Source organism: Zingiber officinale, chromosome 4A (genome assembly GCF_018446385.1).
Source record: "Zingiber officinale cultivar Zhangliang chromosome 4A, Zo_v1.1, whole genome shotgun sequence".
Taxonomy (NCBI): Eukaryota; Viridiplantae; Streptophyta; class Magnoliopsida; order Zingiberales; family Zingiberaceae; genus Zingiber; species Zingiber officinale.
In genome coordinates, this window is record NC_055992.1 from 2647604 (window position 1) to 2666957 (window position 19354).

Here is a 19354-nt window from a genome sequence, read left to right on the forward strand (position 1 = left end):
ATGCAGGTGCGTTCCCACAGACGGCGCCAAATTGATCCTGTCCGAACCAGGAGTCAATGGACGCTGGGGATGTGACGCTCCCTGCTGGATCCTCGAGTGCTCCGGCGAACCTGCAACAAAACCGAGCCGGGAGGGGTGTCCCGGCGACGGCCCTCCGACGCTCAAGTCAGGCGAGGAATAACAAAGAGGTGGCTTCAGAGATTCAGACTTGTGTACCTCCGGTGAAGAAATGGAGACCTTATATAGACCTCTCGAAGGAGTCTGGGCGCGCCAATCAAAGCAATCACCTGCTTTCGACCATGCCCAGGTATGAGTCTGTCAGAAGGGCATCCATAAGGCCATACCGCTACTGTATCAACCTCTCCATAATGTGACGGCAAGACCCTCTATCGTGAAATCTTGTGTACGGCATAATCATCAGACATGCCTTTGCTGACATCCCATATCCCGAGCCGAATGAATAGGCCGCTCGGCTAACCTTTGTATCCTCGCCCTTATCCTGGCTGAACGGACCACCCGCTCGGCCCTTCGGTTCCAGCCGGGCAGACACCCGCTCGGCCATTCAGTCCTCCCGCCTTGGCGTCGGAAACCCAAGCCTATGGCTGGGTTATCTCTAGCTCCGCTCGGACCTGTTCAACTGCTTGACGCGGCCATTACCCGCTTAGTCAGCCCTCCATCCGTCCTCAGGCTGGGACCCTTCAGGAAGTGGGTCCCCCATTCTTACCGCCGGATCAACTATACTTAAAAAAAATTAGCTATCTTTCAAGACTTATTTTTTTCAAAGATTTAAGAAATAAAAGCAAAATAATCTATGTTTTAAACTCCCCCAGATTAACTTGACATTATTTCTTACTTTGTCTGAAGTCTATGTTTATGCTTACTTAATCCATGCTTATTTTTGATGAATGCCAAAGGAGGAGAGTTAGGTGGTTAAGTTAGCTAAACCAATTTGAAAATATAAACTAACATCTAAAACCACATAAATGCATGTTGTTTCTTGCATATGTTTTCACTAATTTAACCAGGTTGTCATTCCATCAAAAAGGGGGAGATTGTTGGTGCGGTTAGCATTAACGATTTAACCTAGGTTTTGATGAATAACGAATCAGGTTAAGTTAGTTTGTTGTTTTCTGACACTTTGATCAAGTGTGTAGGAGAAGTCCAGACAGGTCGACGGGCTGACCGAATGTCTGGCACGAAGCCCAGCTAGGTCAACGGGCTGACCGGATAGCTGGCGAGAAGACCAAGCTAGGTCACGTGGAGCTTGCTGGTTGGACCTGCCACGTCCCACCAGGGCACCCGGAAGGGATCCAGGGCGCCCCGAGCCTCATATAAAAGGAGGGTCAGAGGGGAGCTTCAAAACAACAACGAAAAGAAAGTCTTCTACTGCTTGCTCTACTGCTCTGCCCTCCAGCGACGCTAACAAAGATCCGACAATACGCTCCTTTCCTTTTCTTTAATTCTTGTCGGTATTTTCTTTATTTTGCTAGCATTCCTGTACTTTAAATTGTAATCATTTTCGAACTGCTAGTGATTGCCCAATGAAAGTACTCACGGAGTACGGGCTTTCGAGTAGGAGTCGTCACAGGCTCCGAACGAAGTAAAAAACACCGTGTCCAATTTGTCTAAGTTTTCTATTATTCCGCTGCGCTTAACTCTTATTAACGCTGTTTTTCGAATCGATATTCACCCCCCCTCTATCGACGTTTCACGATCCAACACCTCTCACAACACTTACAAAAACACGGACACAAACTACATCACACGAACTGAAAATATAGTCAACACTTACAACACAAACCAACACAATAGCACAATCAACAACCATGCTATGCACAGACAATTGTTATACCAAATATAAGTCTATGAACCAATGCATATGGATCTGAATTTTATGGAACATCCACTCAACATCTGGAGCTATTCCTTCATAGCGACATCTATTGCAAGCTTCCCACACAAAGTAGATTCTGCTAGATACATCAAAGTACTGGGTCTTCATCTTCTAGCTGTCACCTTTATAGTGCTTTTCAAAATTCTAATGATACTCACCAACTGAAGGGAAATCATTGCCAATATCCAACCATTGCTTCATCTTGCCCCAAAGAGTACAAGCTATGGGGCATTCAAAGAATAAGTGTTGGTTTGATTCCTCTTGATGTTGACAAAGCATACATGTTTTATTTGGTTCATATTCCATCCTATATGTTGTTCTTAATTTTCCATGTGCTAGCATCCATAAGATAAAGCAATGTTTCGGTATAATTTTAGGTCTCCATACCACTAATGTCCATGTTACCTCAGCGCCTTTAGGCTTGAAGAATCAATATGCTTTTGAAGTCCCTTTACTTTCTGACACAAACCAATCAATCAATCTCAGGTTTGCTGCCTCTACTCCACTTGAGGCCTTTAAAATCATGTTTTAGATGTTAATAAGCCTTTTGATCAACGATAAAACCAAAAGTTTAATATCTTATTGTCAAAAAAATCAACCCCTTTAATATAATGTTGGTGTACCCATTTGACCCATAAGGAATCCATATTGGATTATATTTTCCATAGAGTTTTGCTTAATAATGCTTCATTCCATGCTAGAAGGTCTCAGATTCCATATCCTCTATCTTGCTTTGGAAGGTAAATTTTAGCCCATGATATAGGTGGATATCTGAAAGACCATACAGACATAAGGTAAATAATGTTGATCTTCTCAATTACTCCAGCGTATATAGGAAGTATTGAAAGTCAAAAACACTCTATCCCTTGGAGCACTGTATCTACCAACTCTAATTTACTTGCATATGACAAAGTATGCTTTGGCCACACATTTATTCTTCTTGTAATAGTATCAAGGAGGAGGCATAGTTTGCAATCCGTAATTTTTCCGCCACTAATGAGATCTCCAAATATGGAAAAGGAAAGCTTCCTTCTTGAAAGCCAATGAGATTAAGCAATCAATCTTTCCTGCTTGCATGAACCTCTGCCATGTACACTTGTGACTTTGAAAGGTTAGCTTGCAACCCGGATTCCTTACCAAGAGCTCCAAACAATTTGCAAGCCCCTTGATTGAGGATTAATCCGCTCTAGCAAACAACATTAAGTTATCGACATACATTAGGTGTGTGATTCCAACCTCTTTACACATTGGATGAAAGTGGAATGATGTTAAAGAGGAGGCCACCTACAATCTTTGTGATAACACTTCTAAACATAAATAAATAGAAAGGGAGATAGAGGATCACCTTGTCTTAGGCCTCTTCTTCCATTAAAAAAATCCATAAATACCACCGTTAAGGGAGATAGAATAGGATACTGTTGTAACACACTCCTAAATTCATCCATAATATCGTTGGAAAAAATCAAAACCAACGAGGGCAGTTATAAGGAAATCCCAATCTATCATATCAAAAGTCTTTTTTAGATCCACCTTTATCATGTATCTTGGTTAAATTCTCTTACGAGTATATTTGTATAGTAACTTTTGGGTTAGATTGATGTTATCCCCTATAGATCTCCGATGTATACAAGTCGCTTGTGTTGGATCCAACAAGTTCCACAACACCTCTCCTAATCGATCAGCCAATATCTTAGCAATAACCTTATAAAAAATATTGCAGCAAGAGATAGGTCGATAGTCCAATACACTGACAACATGGTCGGCTTTTGGCACAAGTGAGATTAAAGAATGATTCCACTATTTAAGTAGTTTCCCATATTGAAAAAATTCTTGCATAACTATCATAAAATCATCACCAACAATATCCCAAGTAAAAGTAAAAAATTTCAAATCATAATCATCCAGACCTGGCGCTTTACCCCACCTAATATCATATAGGCCATCCTTCATCTCCTCTATCCTAATCGGTTTGCACAAGTCCATAAATTGGCCATTGGTTGGCCTCCTTCCGAATAGTACATTATTGTCCATAGGGTTGCACATATCCTTTTGGTCAAGTAACTCATGAAAGAAGTCAATGAACTCATTCGTCACTTCACCCAATTATGTTGTTTGGTCACCATTTCTTTTTGTGAGTGTAATGATGACATTTTTTTTGTTGTTTATTTTCACCACATCATTAAAGAACTTGGTACATTTATCGGCACTCTGTAACTAGATATTTTTCATCCTTTGTTGGTAAAATTACTTTTCCACTTCGGCTAGTCGAATGACTTACCTTCGGATGTGACTATACTCCATTGGGCTTGGTCCTCCATCCAAGATGCTCCGTTATACCTCCTCTAGATTTTCTTTAACTTTTCTTGTCTTTTTAGAAATGTATCTAAATTATTTTTTGTTTAACTCTCTCAATTGCCCTTTCAATCTATACAACTTAATCTTAAAAATAAATTGAGCGTTGTCAATAGTCAGGGATGCCCATGAGTCATTCACAATCCTTTTGAAATCTTCATGCGACAACCACATGTTCAAGAACTTGAAAGCACAATTTGAAGGCCGATCTTTCACTAACGTGTACACTATAGTACAAGAGTGGTCCGAAAGGCAACCGAGAGCCGTGAACTCCGCATATGCATCAAAATCTATAATTAACCAAAAAGAATTTACTAAAGCTCCATCCAACTTGCAAAAGACATTACCATTGAACCAAGTAAGCCAACATCTGATGTATCGAAGATCCACTAAACCGCATGCTTGTGCAAAAATATACAAATATCTCATTTCAAAAGTTATGATTAGAGACCCTCTTTGCCTTTCATGAATAGATATAAGTAAGTTAAAATCCCCCATAATCATCCATGCATCAGAAATGATACCACCTAAATCAAATAGTGCTTCCTATAATGGTCTTTGTAAAACAATGGAATGCAATCCATAGACAAATGTCACCAAAAAGCTCATATTGGAAATGCAACATCGAACATGACAATGAATATATTGATTCGTAGTCGTAATGATATTATATCCATCTTCTGTAAGTCTCAAAGAAGCAATATACAACCATGGTTAGAAAAGTCAAAGTTGTTTGCATGCTCTATACCTGAAAATCTTCTTTGTAAAATTGACCCTAGAGAATTTTCATTGAGCTTTGTTTCCATTAAATCCATAATTTGAATATCTTTTTGCTTGAGGAGGTGTTGCACCCCTCCATGTTTTAAGCATTTATAGTCTCTAATGTTCCAAGCGACTATCTTCATTGACAACCCACACGGATTGCTCGCACCCGAAGTTGTCGCCTACTTCGAGGGTCATTGCATCACAGATGCTAGTCTCTAACTCGAGCACCTTTTATCCTTATTTATTAAACAACCCAATTTACTAGGACATATTTAGAATATCTAGTGAATATTGATATATTTCATGATGGTCATCATATTGTACCACTATATCTCACTATACTATATTCAAGTATTTTATTTATGCATCTAGCATGAGTATAAAGATAAAATAAATGTCATATTGAATTAAATTATATTAAAATAAATATTATTTATTTAATGAGTCCATAAAGCCTTAACTAATAGTTGGCTTGTAGGTCACCTACTCTAACAACTCGAACACTGCTCATCCAAGTTTCATTTTTTGCTCTAAGTTCTTGCAAAACATGTTAGTCCAAAAATAACAAAGATACTTGCAAAATAGAATTAGCATATATAATTAAATTATAAATTAGATCCTATCTAACATGACTATGATATAGTCTTGATCTCAACTTAGATTTCCAAAATAATATGCATCAAAACCTGAGTTTGATTATTAGTGTTGACTGCATCAACAGAATAGTTATTACATTTATTGCATCACCCGTTTCCATCTAAACATTTGGTTCACTAGATGACAATGGATAGGATTTGGGTCGGATTTCATATCCTTCGTATCCATCCCCATCAATTATATTCATCCTCATACCTATCTCATACCCGTCAATTATTTAACTTTCATCTTCATCCTCATACCCATCAGAGGATCGGGTATCTATACTCTACCCATTATTATATTACTATATACAATTCTTTTTTTTTTTAAAAAAAAAATGAGATACGTGTTGGTGATAGGGAAGTAAGCTAAAGTTATATATATATATATAGAGAGAGAGAGAGAGAGAGAGAGAGAATTGTTATCCTACGGACCTTTTACTACGGAACTATACGGACAAACTCACGTGGCATATCTTTCTCTTATTTTTCCTTATTTTCTTTTCCTCTCGTCGCCGCCGAAGCCTCAAGCCTCGCGATCCTCCTCCTCTCCGCCATAGCAGTCTCTCGCCGCGCTTGCTCTCTCTCTCTCACCGCGATCCTCCTCACCGCCACAGAAGTCTCTCGCCGAAGCTTCGAGATCCTCCTCACCGCGCCTGCTCTCTCTCCCTCGTCGCAGCCTGCTCTCTCTCTCTCTCTCTCGCTTCAGCCTACTCTCTCTCTCTCTCGTCGCAATGCTCACCGCGCGCCCCCCACCCGCCCGGCCGCCGGCCACCTGCCCACCGCCCTCCTTGCCGCCACAGAAGTCTCTCACCGAAGCTTCGAGATCCTCCTCGCCGCGCCTGCTCTCTCTCCCTCGCCGCAGCCTGCTCTCTTTCTCTCACCGCAATGCTCACCGCGCGCCCCCCACCCGCCCGGCCGCCGGCCACTTGCCCACCGCCCTCCTCGCCGCCACAGAAGTCTCTCGCCGAAGTTTCGAGATCCTCCTCGCCGCGCCTGCTCTCTCTCCCTCGCCGCAGCCTGCTCTCTCTCTCTCTTGCCTCAACCTGCTCTCTCTCTCTCTCGCCGCAATGCTCACCGCGCGCCCCCCACCCGCTCGGCCGCCGGCCACCTGCCCACCGCCAGCAGCCTCCGGCCGCCTGGGCCCACCCACACTATAGCCCAGGGGGTGAACCCGTCGGGGATCGCGACATGGATTCTGGCTGTTGCCACCTGCCCACAGTCGAGCTGAGAGGAATCTCGGTGGCGAGCGGATCTAGTCGCACTGGATTCCGGCCACGATCGCGAGGGTGGCTGGCGCGAGGAGGCGCGACGAGCTTCAGTTCAGCGAGCTTCGCTGTGGCAAGAGAGAGAGCGCCTCTGTTAGCTTGTCGCCGCGAGTCTTGGCGGGGAGGAAGATCGCGAGGCTTCGACAAGAGACTGCTGTGGCGGCGAGGAGGATCGCGACGAGAGAGAGAGCAGGCGCTGTGAGAAATTGCAGTGGCGGCGAGGAGAAATGCGAGGCTTCGGCGACGACGAGAGGAAAATAAAATAAGGAAAAACTACTGTGGCGCGATAAGAAATAACGAGAAAGATATGCCACGTGAGTTTGTGCGTATGGTTCCGTAGCAAAAGGTCCGTAGGATAACGATTATATATATATATATATATTGGGGTATCGAGTAGGGTATAAGTAGGATTTTACCACATCTCCTCCATACCTGAACAAAAAAATATCCATACCGGATTATTTAATCGGGTCTAAAAATTTTCTCCATACCTTTCTCAGTTTGGGTTGGATATTAGATTACTCAGTGGATTCGGAGGAATTTGTCATCGTTACTCATAATTTCAAATTTTAGAGGTGTCTCTCAATTTCATCAAAGGAATGCATATATTTTCACAATAATATAATATTAATCGTTTTGGGCCTAAATTTTCATAAATTTATTGTTGGGATCTATACAAAAAGTCTCATACCAATAGAGATATCTTCTATTTTTAAACTCATGATCTTTTTCATATATATCTAATATGGGACTTTAATTGTAGTCTCAATAATCATCCACTTAAACGAATGACCACCATTATTCCCATGATCCAGGCCTCGCATCAAATATTTGGTCACTCTTGATCTATTCCGGACATCCTCTTAATATCCAGCCACTATTGACCAACTCCATGTCTTCCCTCAAGTATCTAGTCACTATTAACATGTTCCGATCCTCTAAAACTTTTTCACAACTTAGGATTCACTCCCTTAGGATTTTCGCTAAATATCCGGTCATCCTTGACCTACTTAAACTTTTCACCACTTCAGGTATGCTCCTCAAGGATTTCGGCCAAGCATCCGATCATCCTTGATTTGCTTAAAATTTTTATCACCTAGGGTTCACTTCCCAAGATTTCCGCTAAGCATATAGTCATTCTTAAGTTTCTTGGACTTTTTATCATCTCAGGTTCATTTTTTCAGGATTTTCGCTAAGCATTTAGTTATCCTTGACCTAATTGGATTTTTCGTTTAGACTTCACTCCTCTAGGAGCTCTCTTTTCCCTTATTCAAGATTACTTTCTACTCACATGACTTAATCTATATCATGATTCTTTTTTTGGATTATATTCAAAAAGTCTAATAAGAAATCATGATTCTAATACCACTTGTAGGACCAAAAGAATTTATATATTTTTATAATATTATAATATTATTTATTTTAAAATTAAATTATCATAAATTTATTTTTAGATTTTATCCGGAAGATGTTATATTAATAAAATATCTTTTATTTTTTTTTGAACATATACTTTTTATTTACATTTTTAATATAAGAGTTTAATTGTATTCCAATAAATTCTGTACTTTTAATTGTCTAATAAAAAACCTTAAATATTTTCCTTATTTTGTCTGTAGTTGTAGCAAGACAAGGAAGAAAATCTTACAAATCTCCTTGACCTTCTAGGCGCCCCATATAAAACATATTATGCTAATTAAAAAAAGGGGTAAAAATCAAAAGAAATCTTCTTACTTTCATTATTGTCTTATATTGAGATATATAATAATAATAATAATAATAATAATAATAATAAGATTATTTTTTTTACCCTAAAATCATTCTACTTAGTGGGTACACCGTGGGTTAGCAAACGGCGAGTGGCGTTCACCGCAGGAGAGGTTTCTGGGCCGTCTCCACCCACGCTGGGAACGGAATGTGGTACGTGTAAACTGGATAGAGATATGCGCCCTTTCTGTCTCTCGAGATGTACTGGAAACCGAGGGACCGTCTCATCTATACATACCTCCTCTCCTCGCTCTCGATCTCCTCCTCCTTTTCCGATTCCGCTTCGCCGGATTGATTGACGAGTTGTTACGGCTTTCGATCCCCTTCGCCCCCTCTCCCCTCTCGATCCAGGTCCACTCTCGATCACGTTCTCGGTTCGTTTTCTTCCCCTGGTTGTTGTTGGGTTCTCGGAGGAGGATTTTTCTGTTTTTTTTGGATGCGTAGGTTGGCTGAACCATCGGGGAGAGGAGATGGCGTCGCCAAAGAATGAGGGGTTCTTGACGGAGGAGCAGAGGGAGACGCTGAGAATAGCGGCGCAGAACGCGGAGTTGCTCTCCTCGTCGCCCAGATCGCCCAGCAAGACGGGGATCCACGAGTTCCACGAAAAGGGCAAGGGCGGAGGCGGTGGCAGGAGTCCGGTCGCCGGCGCGCGTCACGTGCGGCGCACGCATTCGGGGAAGCTTGTGCGAGTGAAGAAGGGTGAGTGATGATATTCTGTCTTCGCTCTCACTTTGTTTGCTGTTAATTTTGGATTAGGCTCGAGGGAGATGGACAAGATCTGAAACTTGAAATTGCTATTAATACAATTTCGATTGCTGTCACTTAATGTCTGAGGTTGGGCGGATGATTGAGGTATATAGTTTAATTTCTGATTCCCTGAAAGACATGTGTTGTTCATATCTTTGCACGAAATCTGGTTATATTGCCTGATCTTTACTTGAAATATTTTGGTGGTGAAGTAGGTCGACAAATTGAGAAATAGGTGGTGCAAAATACAAAATACATCATATTTCATGCATTATGCACTTGGCTCAGTTGTTCAAAGACCATTGCAAATGTTTGATGGTAGTTTTTTGGTGACACTGGTGCATGGTTTTTCTAAAACTCACGAGAGTTGAACTTTGGAACAAACGCAATGAAGAGAGAACCGAGCAAGTGAAGACTGAGAATCACATCATTTTCAACTTATAAGAATTGCATTAACTCTCTTTCAATCTAAAAATTACTAGAAGATATCTATAATATGTAAGTTCAACACTGGAGGACAGTACACACTAGATTTTTGAAGATTTCAACATTTATAAGACACACATATCCAAACAATTGTAGAATTCTATCTTTGTAGCACTAGGTTACTTACTATCATGAACTTTGTCTTATGGGGCACATTAAAGTAGTATCTAATGGTCAAGGAATAAATTATTTGTAGCAGTAGACTACTTCCTATCAACAACATAGTCTTGTAGGGCACCTTAAAGTAGTATATAATGGTTAAGGAATATTATTACATTCGTAAGTATTGTGACTTGGTCTGATAAGGATGAAGAGTGATCTCTGGAGCAAAGAGCTCGGATAAGGTGCAACTCCTGGTAGGCATCTAAGATGTAGAGGGTAGGGACATATTGAACAAAACAAAGATGGAAAATATGACTGAGCCATAAGTGTCTAATTGGTTGGGTAGCAACTTCATGGTTAAGCATGCTTCATGTGGAGCAATTCAGGATTAGTAACTTTTGGGAAGCTTCTCATTTTGAAGTAAAATTTCATCGTGGTTTAATACTATGAAGCTAATGGTATGAGATATCACCCAAAGTATGACAATACCTCAAGCAGGACCGTTCTATAGGTGTGTAGTTTGAGGATGAACCAAACAGAAGCCGGTGGGCTTGTGGCAACTATCTAATGAGGGAGGGGAGTGATTGTTGGGGCATAAAGCCCAAACAAGGTGCGGCTCTTGGCAAACTTTTGAACAAAGAAATTTAACTAGGTTATAAATAGATTTAGTACGTGCTCTAAATAATGAGATGCTTTTTGGTACAATTAGTTTACTATAAGAACTCCATAGTCAAGCATGCTCCACTTGGAGCAATTTGGGATGGGTGATTTTGCGGCTCCTCGCCTTAAAGTTAAATTTCACCATCATACAAAATTGTGAGGATGATAGTATGGGATATTGACCAAAGCTACCCCTGTGCTAGTGAATGCATGGTGTTACGTTATCTAGGTTTAGGGTTTAGGCATGTGATATAGAACCATGTATAACATTTGATTCACAGGCATATATTCTAAGGTTTAGTTTGAAGGACTATGAGATAATGAAGTCAAGATTCATTTGATCGAATCAATATATAAACGTTCAGAAGTTTTTGAAAATATGGCTCTTGGTTAAATCAACTGAATGAATTGTAAATCCACTGTCCTATTGCTACAATGCCTATCTTTGCTATGTTATGATATGCTTCATTCTACTACCCTTTTATTACCTTTGGTTCTTTAGTGCTACATACTTCAAGGATAGGAATAAAAAAGAACCTGCAACCATATAGGCATGCATTAATAGCAATCATTTAAAATTTTTTTTACCCACCATTAAATTCTTATTAACTTGAGTCTAAGTATTAGGTACATCTAAGGTCTCATGTACTTTGTCTTGATTCATTGGAAAATTTACATCATTAATAATACAAGTAACTTGTTCTATTATTTTGCTATCTCAAAATTAATGGTGTAGTCTTATTGTCTGTGTTTGACATCTATATTCTCCATCCCATATTATAGAGGGTGCTGAGGCATTCTCCCAAATTCAAAATGTTGAGCTGGGAATCATACAAGACTACTTGTCATATCCTCTAAAGAATGAGTAATAAATTTTATGAGTTGCTGTCATCATAATAGAAAATCTACTCTCATCTTATGGTGTAGGCATTAATCAAATCTTTTAGCACTCATCCTTTAAATTCTTCAGCTCTGGTATACTCCACATATTCATTTTGTTAATTCAATTTAACATTCCATACAGTGAGCTAGAACTTGACGATCACATCCCTTACAAAGCTTGGGTGTCCTTTGAAGCATGTTTATGAATTGATAGGACATCTTTTAGTACAATTCTATAGGCTGTGTTTTTTCTCCAAAGAATTTCTAAATGACTTCTAGGTTTCTTATTTATAATTAGTCGTTGACATAGTCATTTCCATGTAAAATATATTTGTATTCATCTGTAATAATTGAATTTTGTGTTGTTCTACTGTATTTCAGGAACATATTAATTTCTACATATATTTAGTGCAAAATATGTCATTATGTTTTCATCTACAGTTGATCAAGTGCTATACTTTTGACGATAGCTGTTATATATTTGAAAAACATCTGAGTCACTCAGAAAATATAAATAAAATTATCAAATCCATTTCAACATGGATTTGGATCATTATCGATCCAATTTCCCATCTCAAACCATCTAAAAGCACCAGGCTGGCTAGTTCTTCTATAGGCTGTGGCCAGAAATGGTTTCATGCTGCTTGTATTGGTTCTCAAAAAAAATTCTAATTTTATTAGACAACTTTTAGATCACATTTCAATCATGTTCTTTTCAATGTGAAAAAGGCAGATAACAGTTTTGCAAATTGAGCTAGATCAAAATTGAGTCTGACGTCCATTTTACTTGACAACAGGGTTAGAAAGAACCCTGCTCACCTCCCAAACTTTGTTAAATTTTCCATTAGGCCGAGAATAGTGTCCTAACTCTTTGTTCTAGTTACTTAACATGGTTATAAAGCCCAGAAAACACTAGCCACTTTCATTGGAAAACTCAGACATAACCTTGATCAGATTGGCTGTGGAACAATAATATGCTTCGTTTGTGCCGACCAGCATGGAACATTATTTTAGACTGTGATATAGGCAACCCAAACATCGTAATTGTGATTTATTCAAATCTTTCTTGATTGAACACAAGCTGAACAATATGCTTTGTTTGTGCTGACCAGCATGGAGCATTATTTGAGACTGTGGTATAGGCAACCAAACCATCGTAATTGTGATTTATTCAAATCTTTTTTATTGAACCAAATCAAATAAAATTCTCAACTAATACTTGCCATAGTCCCTTCTCTATAATAAGGACCTTCATGATATATTATTTTCTTCTCCGTGGAGGATTAGTTTTTGTAATTGTAAAACATTTTATAAGATGATTCTTGTGTGTGTGTGTAACTTGTAAGCGCTAATTTAATCACATTTTTTGCAATTTATTCAATTATATGCATGTTGCACTTACACATATGATATGCTCTACAATATTGATTAATGTTAGATTGTTATATATTATGTATTGTACTTTGTATGGTTAATATGTTTTCTATATGAAATTATGATGGGATAACTTGATAATATTGTTTGCTATACATTGTATTTTTATCGACATGAATAATTATTTTATGTTTTTAAAAATGAACTGCATAAGCGCCCACACGCCATGTTTGCACAATCCAATTAGATTGCTAACATAGTGCTTGCATGTGCTTTTAAATTTTTTTTAAGTGCCTAATAATCATTATTGCTAGAACTACTTTTGGTCAATGGAGATGATCTCTAAGATAGCAAGATGTGCATGTGTGTGTGCATGTGCATATATCCATATTGTATTGGCTCTAAATCAAATCTAACTATGGTAGTAGATATTATTTGAGCAATCAATATTCTATTATAATTTCTTCTGAGGAATGTATTGCCATTAGCATTCCACGTTTTGCTCTCAAAATTGCAGTTTTACAATCTGATAAGTTCTTGTCATAGCATACATCCAATTACCTTTAATGCAATGATGTTAGTGCTCATCATTCACCTGCCAAATTAGAGTCTACATGCTGAAAAATTGCCATCATATATATATGTCCAATTACCTTTGAAGATTTTTGATGTTTTTTATAAATGCCGTCCATATCCATAAGAACAGAAACGATAATTTTGGTGTTTAAATTTATCTATAGGTTCATATGCATTATAATATGACTAGTAAGTTATATGCTTACTATTGTTTACCATTATTACTTTATTAATCTATTAGAAGAGATCTAATTTATAGCAATTTTAATTTATAAAAATAATGTGATATCCCTGTTATGTTTTTTGATATGAATCATTCCTGCAGTTTGTTGATTATTCTGCTGTTATATTATATTTATGACAACCATAATTTTGTCATTCGTCCTATGATTTTGTTCTTACAAATTGGAACATTTGTATCTGGGTTATCCTCAGATGGTGCTGGTGGCAAAGGGACTTGGGGCAAGCTCTTGGATTCTGGGCCTGATTCATACATTGACCCAAACGATCCTAATTATGACAGTGGTGAGGTAATGGCTTTTCTTATTCATTCTCTACTTATGTCAATATATACTGATGTAAAGATGTTTAGCAAATGTTTTCGTTTATACCGTATTGTATGATTTTTATGTTCATTTATACTTCTTACGCTTGTGGTTAATTATTTGATACAATTTCAGGAGCCATATCAGCTAGAGGGTGCCACTGTTTTAAATCCTGTACATGACTATAAGAAATCTATATTAACAATCATTAAAGAGTACTTCAGCACTGGTGATGTAGAATTAGCTACAACAGAACTTAGGGACCTTGATTCTGATGAGCATCATCACTTGTTTGTTAAGAAACTCGTTTCCATGGCAATGGACAGGCATAACAAAGAGAAAGAGATGGCGTCTGTTTTGTTATCCGCTTTGTATGCCAATGTGATAAGTTCAGCTCAAATCAGCCATGGTTTTTTCATGCTACTTGAGTCTGTTGATGATTTGGCACTTGACATACTTGATGCTGTTGATGTGCTGGCTTTATTTCTAGCCCGTGCCGTTGTTGATGAAATCCTACCTCCTGCATTTCTCACTAGGGCAAAGAAAATGCTTCCCAAATCTTCTAAAAGCCTCTGTGTTATTCAAACTGCTGAAAAAAGTTATCTCTCAGCTCCCCATCATGCAGAGTTTGTTGAACAAAAATGGGGTGGCACCACCCATAATACTGTTGAAGAGGTCAAAAAGAAGATTTCAGTATTGTTAAGGGAATATGTAGAGAATGGAGACACAGCAGAGGCTTGCAGGTGCATTAGAGAGTTGGGCGTCTCATTCTTCCATCATGAGGTAGTGAAACGTGCTCTAATCCTTGCTGTGGAAATTCAGACAGCAGAGCCTCTCATACTAAAGCTTTTAAAAAAAGCATCAGAAGAATTCCTAATTAGTCCCAGTCAGATGGCCAAGGGTTTCTCTCGGGTCTCTGAGAGCCTCGATGATCTATCTCTAGATGTTCCTGCTGCGAGAGTGTTGTTTGAAAATATAGTAAACAAAGCAATTTCTGACAGATGGCTTGACCCATCGTTCTGCAAGTCAAGTGGCACAGATGATGAGAAGAGAGATGAAGGTTATGATAAGTCAAGAAAGTATAAAGAAGCCATTGCCGATATAATCCGTGAATATTTTCTCTCTGATGACATACCAGAGCTTATTAGAAGTCTTGAAGACTTAGCTGCTCCAGAATACAATCCTATTTTTATCAAGAAACTGATAACACTCGCTATGGACCGTAAGAAAAGGGAGAAGGAGAAGGCATCTGTTCTTCTCTCAGCACTTAGCATGGAAATAATTTCAAGAGATGACGTTGTTAATGGGTTCATAATGTTGCTTGAATCAGCTGAGGACACAGCATTGGACATTTTGGACGCTTCAAATGAGCTAGCTCTATTCTTAGCTAGGGCTGTGATTGACGATGTCTTAGCACCGCTCAACTTGGAGGAGATCAATAGTAAACTTCCAAAAAATTGCAGGGGTAGAGAAACCGTCTCAATGGCTCGCTCGCTTGTTTCTGCTCGACATGCTGGTGAGAGACTTCTGAGATGCTGGGGAGGTGGCACTGGTTGGGCTGTAGAGGATGCAAAGGACAAGATAATAAAGCTTCTGGAAGAGTATGAGAGTGGAGGCGATATAGGAGAAGCCTGTCAATGCATCCGTGATCTGGCAATGCCTTTCTTCATTCATGAAGTCGTAAAGAAAGCATTGGTTATGGCCATGGAAAAGAAGAATGACAGGTTATTGGATTTACTGCAGAAGTGTTTCAGCGAAGGGCTGATCACCATCTACCAAATGACAAAAGGGTTCTCGAGGGTCAAGGAGGGGCTTGACGATATAGCTCTTGATATTCCTAATGCACAGATAAAGTTCCAATTCTACCTGGAGCACGCCAGACAGCTCGGATGGCTTCTCCCCACTTTTTAACACAATGCAGCTACTAGTTACTTACCTGCCTACTTGTTGGAAAAGAGGCAGCTAGTGGATTCCTATTCATGCGGTTTTCTGTTATATGCTCGTTTTATTGCTTTAAGTTGTAGTAGCTGTGTTTGGAATCCGATCTGTTTCCTGCAAGGGGGGTACATGTAATGGCTTTGTTGGGACCTTTGCGTCTTTGGTGTGGGTTAGAATTTCACTTGGTTTTGATTCCGGTAGCATACATTAATTTTTGATAGATTTAAGATAGGGAAAGTTTCATTTGTCCCATGAAATTTCCTGTTATTTTACCCGCTTGAATTTTGGTTTTGTTGCACAACTGACATGTTTGAATTAAACTCATATTCAGAAATTTGTTTGTGCATGAGTCGTGTTTTTAGTTGGTAGGCAAAATGATGGCATAAAGAGAAACTAAGCATCTATATCAATTTCCTGTTTTTTAAGATAAAAAAATTATTTTATTAAATTTAGATATTTACTTTTTCACTATATCATATATATTAAGAAATAGAATTAATTTTTTAAATTTAGAAAAGTATTATTTATAAATATAAAATTTAGGGAATGAATAAGGTAGTTAATATAAAAAAATTTTAATTAATTTATTTAAAATTTAGGATAAAATTTTTAATTAATTTATTTTTGGACCATAGCCTAGTCCCATGATTTCTTCGTGGATAAATATGTATATCCGGTTCAATTTAGTGTTTGTATATCCGGTTCAATTTAGTGTTTGATTGCGATTCAGTTTGCCAATGGATAAGATTTCTCACGACGATATGGCCTCATACCTTGGTCTAATCTTGTTTCGTTAAATATAGATCATAATAAATTAAAAAAATATATATACAATGTAAGACTATTGCCAACAAATTTTGAAACTTGGAGCTCCAATGTCCAGTAAACATATTCAAATCTCCCTACTAATTTAAGATTCTTTGAGATATTCAAATTCACGATCAAGTGTAAAAAAAAAAAAAACGTTGACCAGAAGAAATTTTCTAACAAGAAATAATCGATGAGTTCGTGTTGAATCCGAATCCGGCATATGCGGCTGAAAAGAGAGCTCAGTCCAGCGGTCTGGTAGAAAAATTCCGGTCCGTCCACGAAAAAATTGCGGTCTAAATCGAATCTGGCACCCACCCACCCCCACGCTCGTGACCCTTACGACAATCACGTGATTTTCGATCGCCCACCACCGACGAAATCCGGATAACCAATGCCTTAACGCCACGTGTTCATTAAAAGCCACGTCGGCATTTCCTTACCCGTCCTCGTTTGAAAACCACGTCAGTCTCCTCCGCCGCCGCTTACTCAGCCGGATCCCACCGACATGTCCTCCTCCGCCGCCGCGGCCAAAGGTGAGTGGATAGGTGGCCGACGCCAGCTCGACCTCTTCCCGCTTCAGCCGGATCGCGTCGACCGCGACACCCCCGTTGCCTCCCTCCTCGAAGACTGCGGCGGGGACACGAATCCTACCCTCGCTGCCGTCCTCGGCGGCGGCAGCGGTGGCACATCTTCTTCGTCACCGTCGATTCGCAGTCGATGAACTGGGAGGATGATGTCGGAGGTGACGCGGATGTGCTCGCGAGGCGAGCGCTCCGGGGCCGGGAGCGGTGGGCGTCCTGGCGCTCCTCCTCGTCTGACGAGGAGGTGGCGACCACCGGCGCCGTCGCCGTCGGAGTGGATCTGTGGCAGGGCGCCACGACGCCCTGATTCCTGGCGCTCAAGCTCGACTACCAGGAGATCCTGGCGGCGTGGTCAGACCGGGGCCCGCTCTACACTGACGGCGTCGACAGGCCTCCGGCCGTCGTCCCAGCCCATCGCGTCCCCGTGTCTCACACATCGTTTAGTTCAAATCTCCTGTTCTCAAATTTCTCTGTCCCCGTGTCCCACACATCGTCCCAGTCCATCGTCGACGGTCTCTAGCCGTTGCCCCGATCAACATTATAATCCTTGGAGAAGGTGAACCCAAGGAGGTCGCCATCGGCACGATCGGCGCCGGAATTTGCCCGGATCTGAGCAGGGACTCAGATCGATGGCAGAGAAAAGTTTGCTCAGATCCGGCCGGATTCCGACGTCGATCGTGCTGATGACGACTCCCTTGGGTTCACCTTCCCTAAGGGTTATAGTGTTGATTGAGGGGCGACAGGAGGTGGCCGGTGGTGGGCAGGGACGATGAGTGTGGTACGTGGACAGGTGATATTGGGGACAGAAGATTTGAACTCCAAGTAATTTAGTTCAAATCTTCTATCCCTAAATTTCTCTGTCCCCGTGTTTCACACGTCGTCCCAGCCCATCGCCGACGACCTCCGACCGTCGCTCCGATCAACACTATAATCCTTGGGGAAGGTGAACCCAAGGGGGTCGCCATCGGCACGATCGGCGTCGGAACCGATCGAATCTGAGCAGGGACTCAGATTGACGGCAGAGGAAAGTCTGCTCAAATCCGGCCGGATTCCGACGCCGATCGTGCCGATAACGACTCCCTTGGGTTCACCTTCCCTAAGGGTTATAGTGTTGATTGAGGCGGCGACAGGAGGCCGCCGGTGGTGGGCAGGGACAATGAGTGGGATACGGGGACAGGTGATATTGGTTACAGAAGATTTAAACTCCGAGTAATTTAATATAACATTAACCATGTTAATATTATATTATTGAATAAGTTGGAGGACAAATTTGATTAGGTTGATTAGAACTTTGAAAACAGAGAATGGTTATTATTCAATTCTAGGCTACGCATAACAAGCAGTTTAAGATTTCACTTTGAGCTTAAACCAGGATAAGTAAAAAATAATAATAAGAATTAAAAAGAGGTATTAAGATTAGGAACATCTGGTTCATAATTTTGCTTAGCCACATGTGCAGTTTATTTTCAAAATACCAATACATAAGTGTGCATATGAGTTACAAATACCAGTGGTTTTAACATCAAGTGCTGAGACACTAGTAGCTAGTATCAGTTTCATTGAACCAGAGATGCTTACATCGAGCTCTTTGTAGCAGAACTATCTTTGATCTCATAACCAAAATGGAGGGAAGTCTGATCTTGATGCTGAGAATAGTGAGAGGATCCCTCCATCATGTTGACATGGTAATAGTTCCTCGAATCATAAGTTGGAAGAGTATCAAATTCCGTGCCAGTCGACTCAATAATCTCTTGCTGTGCTCGCTCACTCTCTGCTACTGCTACCTGAGAGTTTCGAAGCAGATCGAGATACAAGATAGACAGAAACATCTCAGTTTTTTTTTTCAGTTACAGCATTTGCTTGATGTTACCTTGGCTCTTAAGTATACATTATCATTCTGAAGCTCCACTTCCTGTATGATTTTGAAAAGAGAAGGAAGAGCAAGAACAGATGAAAGCTTTTGGATTAA

The 19354-nt window shown here is 40.1% G+C and overlaps 1 protein-coding gene and 1 long non-coding RNA gene across 2 annotated transcripts; both read left to right on the forward strand.

The window, feature by feature from the left end:
- Positions 1 to 8799: 8799 nt before the first annotated feature.
- On the forward strand, positions 8800 to 16251 carry LOC121969251 (MA3 DOMAIN-CONTAINING TRANSLATION REGULATORY FACTOR 1-like). The gene is made up of 4 exons (XM_042519238.1): positions 8800 to 9035; positions 9129 to 9383; positions 13947 to 14041; positions 14192 to 16251. The coding sequence occupies exons 2-4, from the start codon at positions 9155 to 9157 to the stop codon at positions 15965 to 15967; spliced, it is 2100 nt and encodes a 699-aa protein (XP_042375172.1). The 5' UTR covers positions 8800 to 9035; positions 9129 to 9154; the 3' UTR covers positions 15968 to 16251.
- A 995-nt stretch (positions 16252 to 17246) lies between these two features.
- On the forward strand, positions 17247 to 19354 carry LOC121969253. The gene is made up of 2 exons (XR_006108534.1): positions 17247 to 17337; positions 18983 to 19354. It is a non-coding gene; the product is annotated as an uncharacterized LOC121969253 (long non-coding RNA).

Bases quoted from the DNA above. Each gene is read 5' to 3' on its own strand.
- LOC121969251 (XM_042519238.1), top strand. From the start codon at position 9,155: ATGGCGTCGCCAAAGAATGAGGGGTTCTTGACGGAGGAGCAGAGGGAG. The intron at 9,384-13,946 runs GTGAGTGATGAT...GGTTATCCTCAG, and splicing joins GCTTGTGCGAGTGAAGAAGG to ATGGTGCTGGTGGCAAAGGG. The intron at 14,042-14,191 runs GTAATGGCTTTT...ATACAATTTCAG, and splicing joins CTAATTATGACAGTGGTGAG to GAGCCATATCAGCTAGAGGG.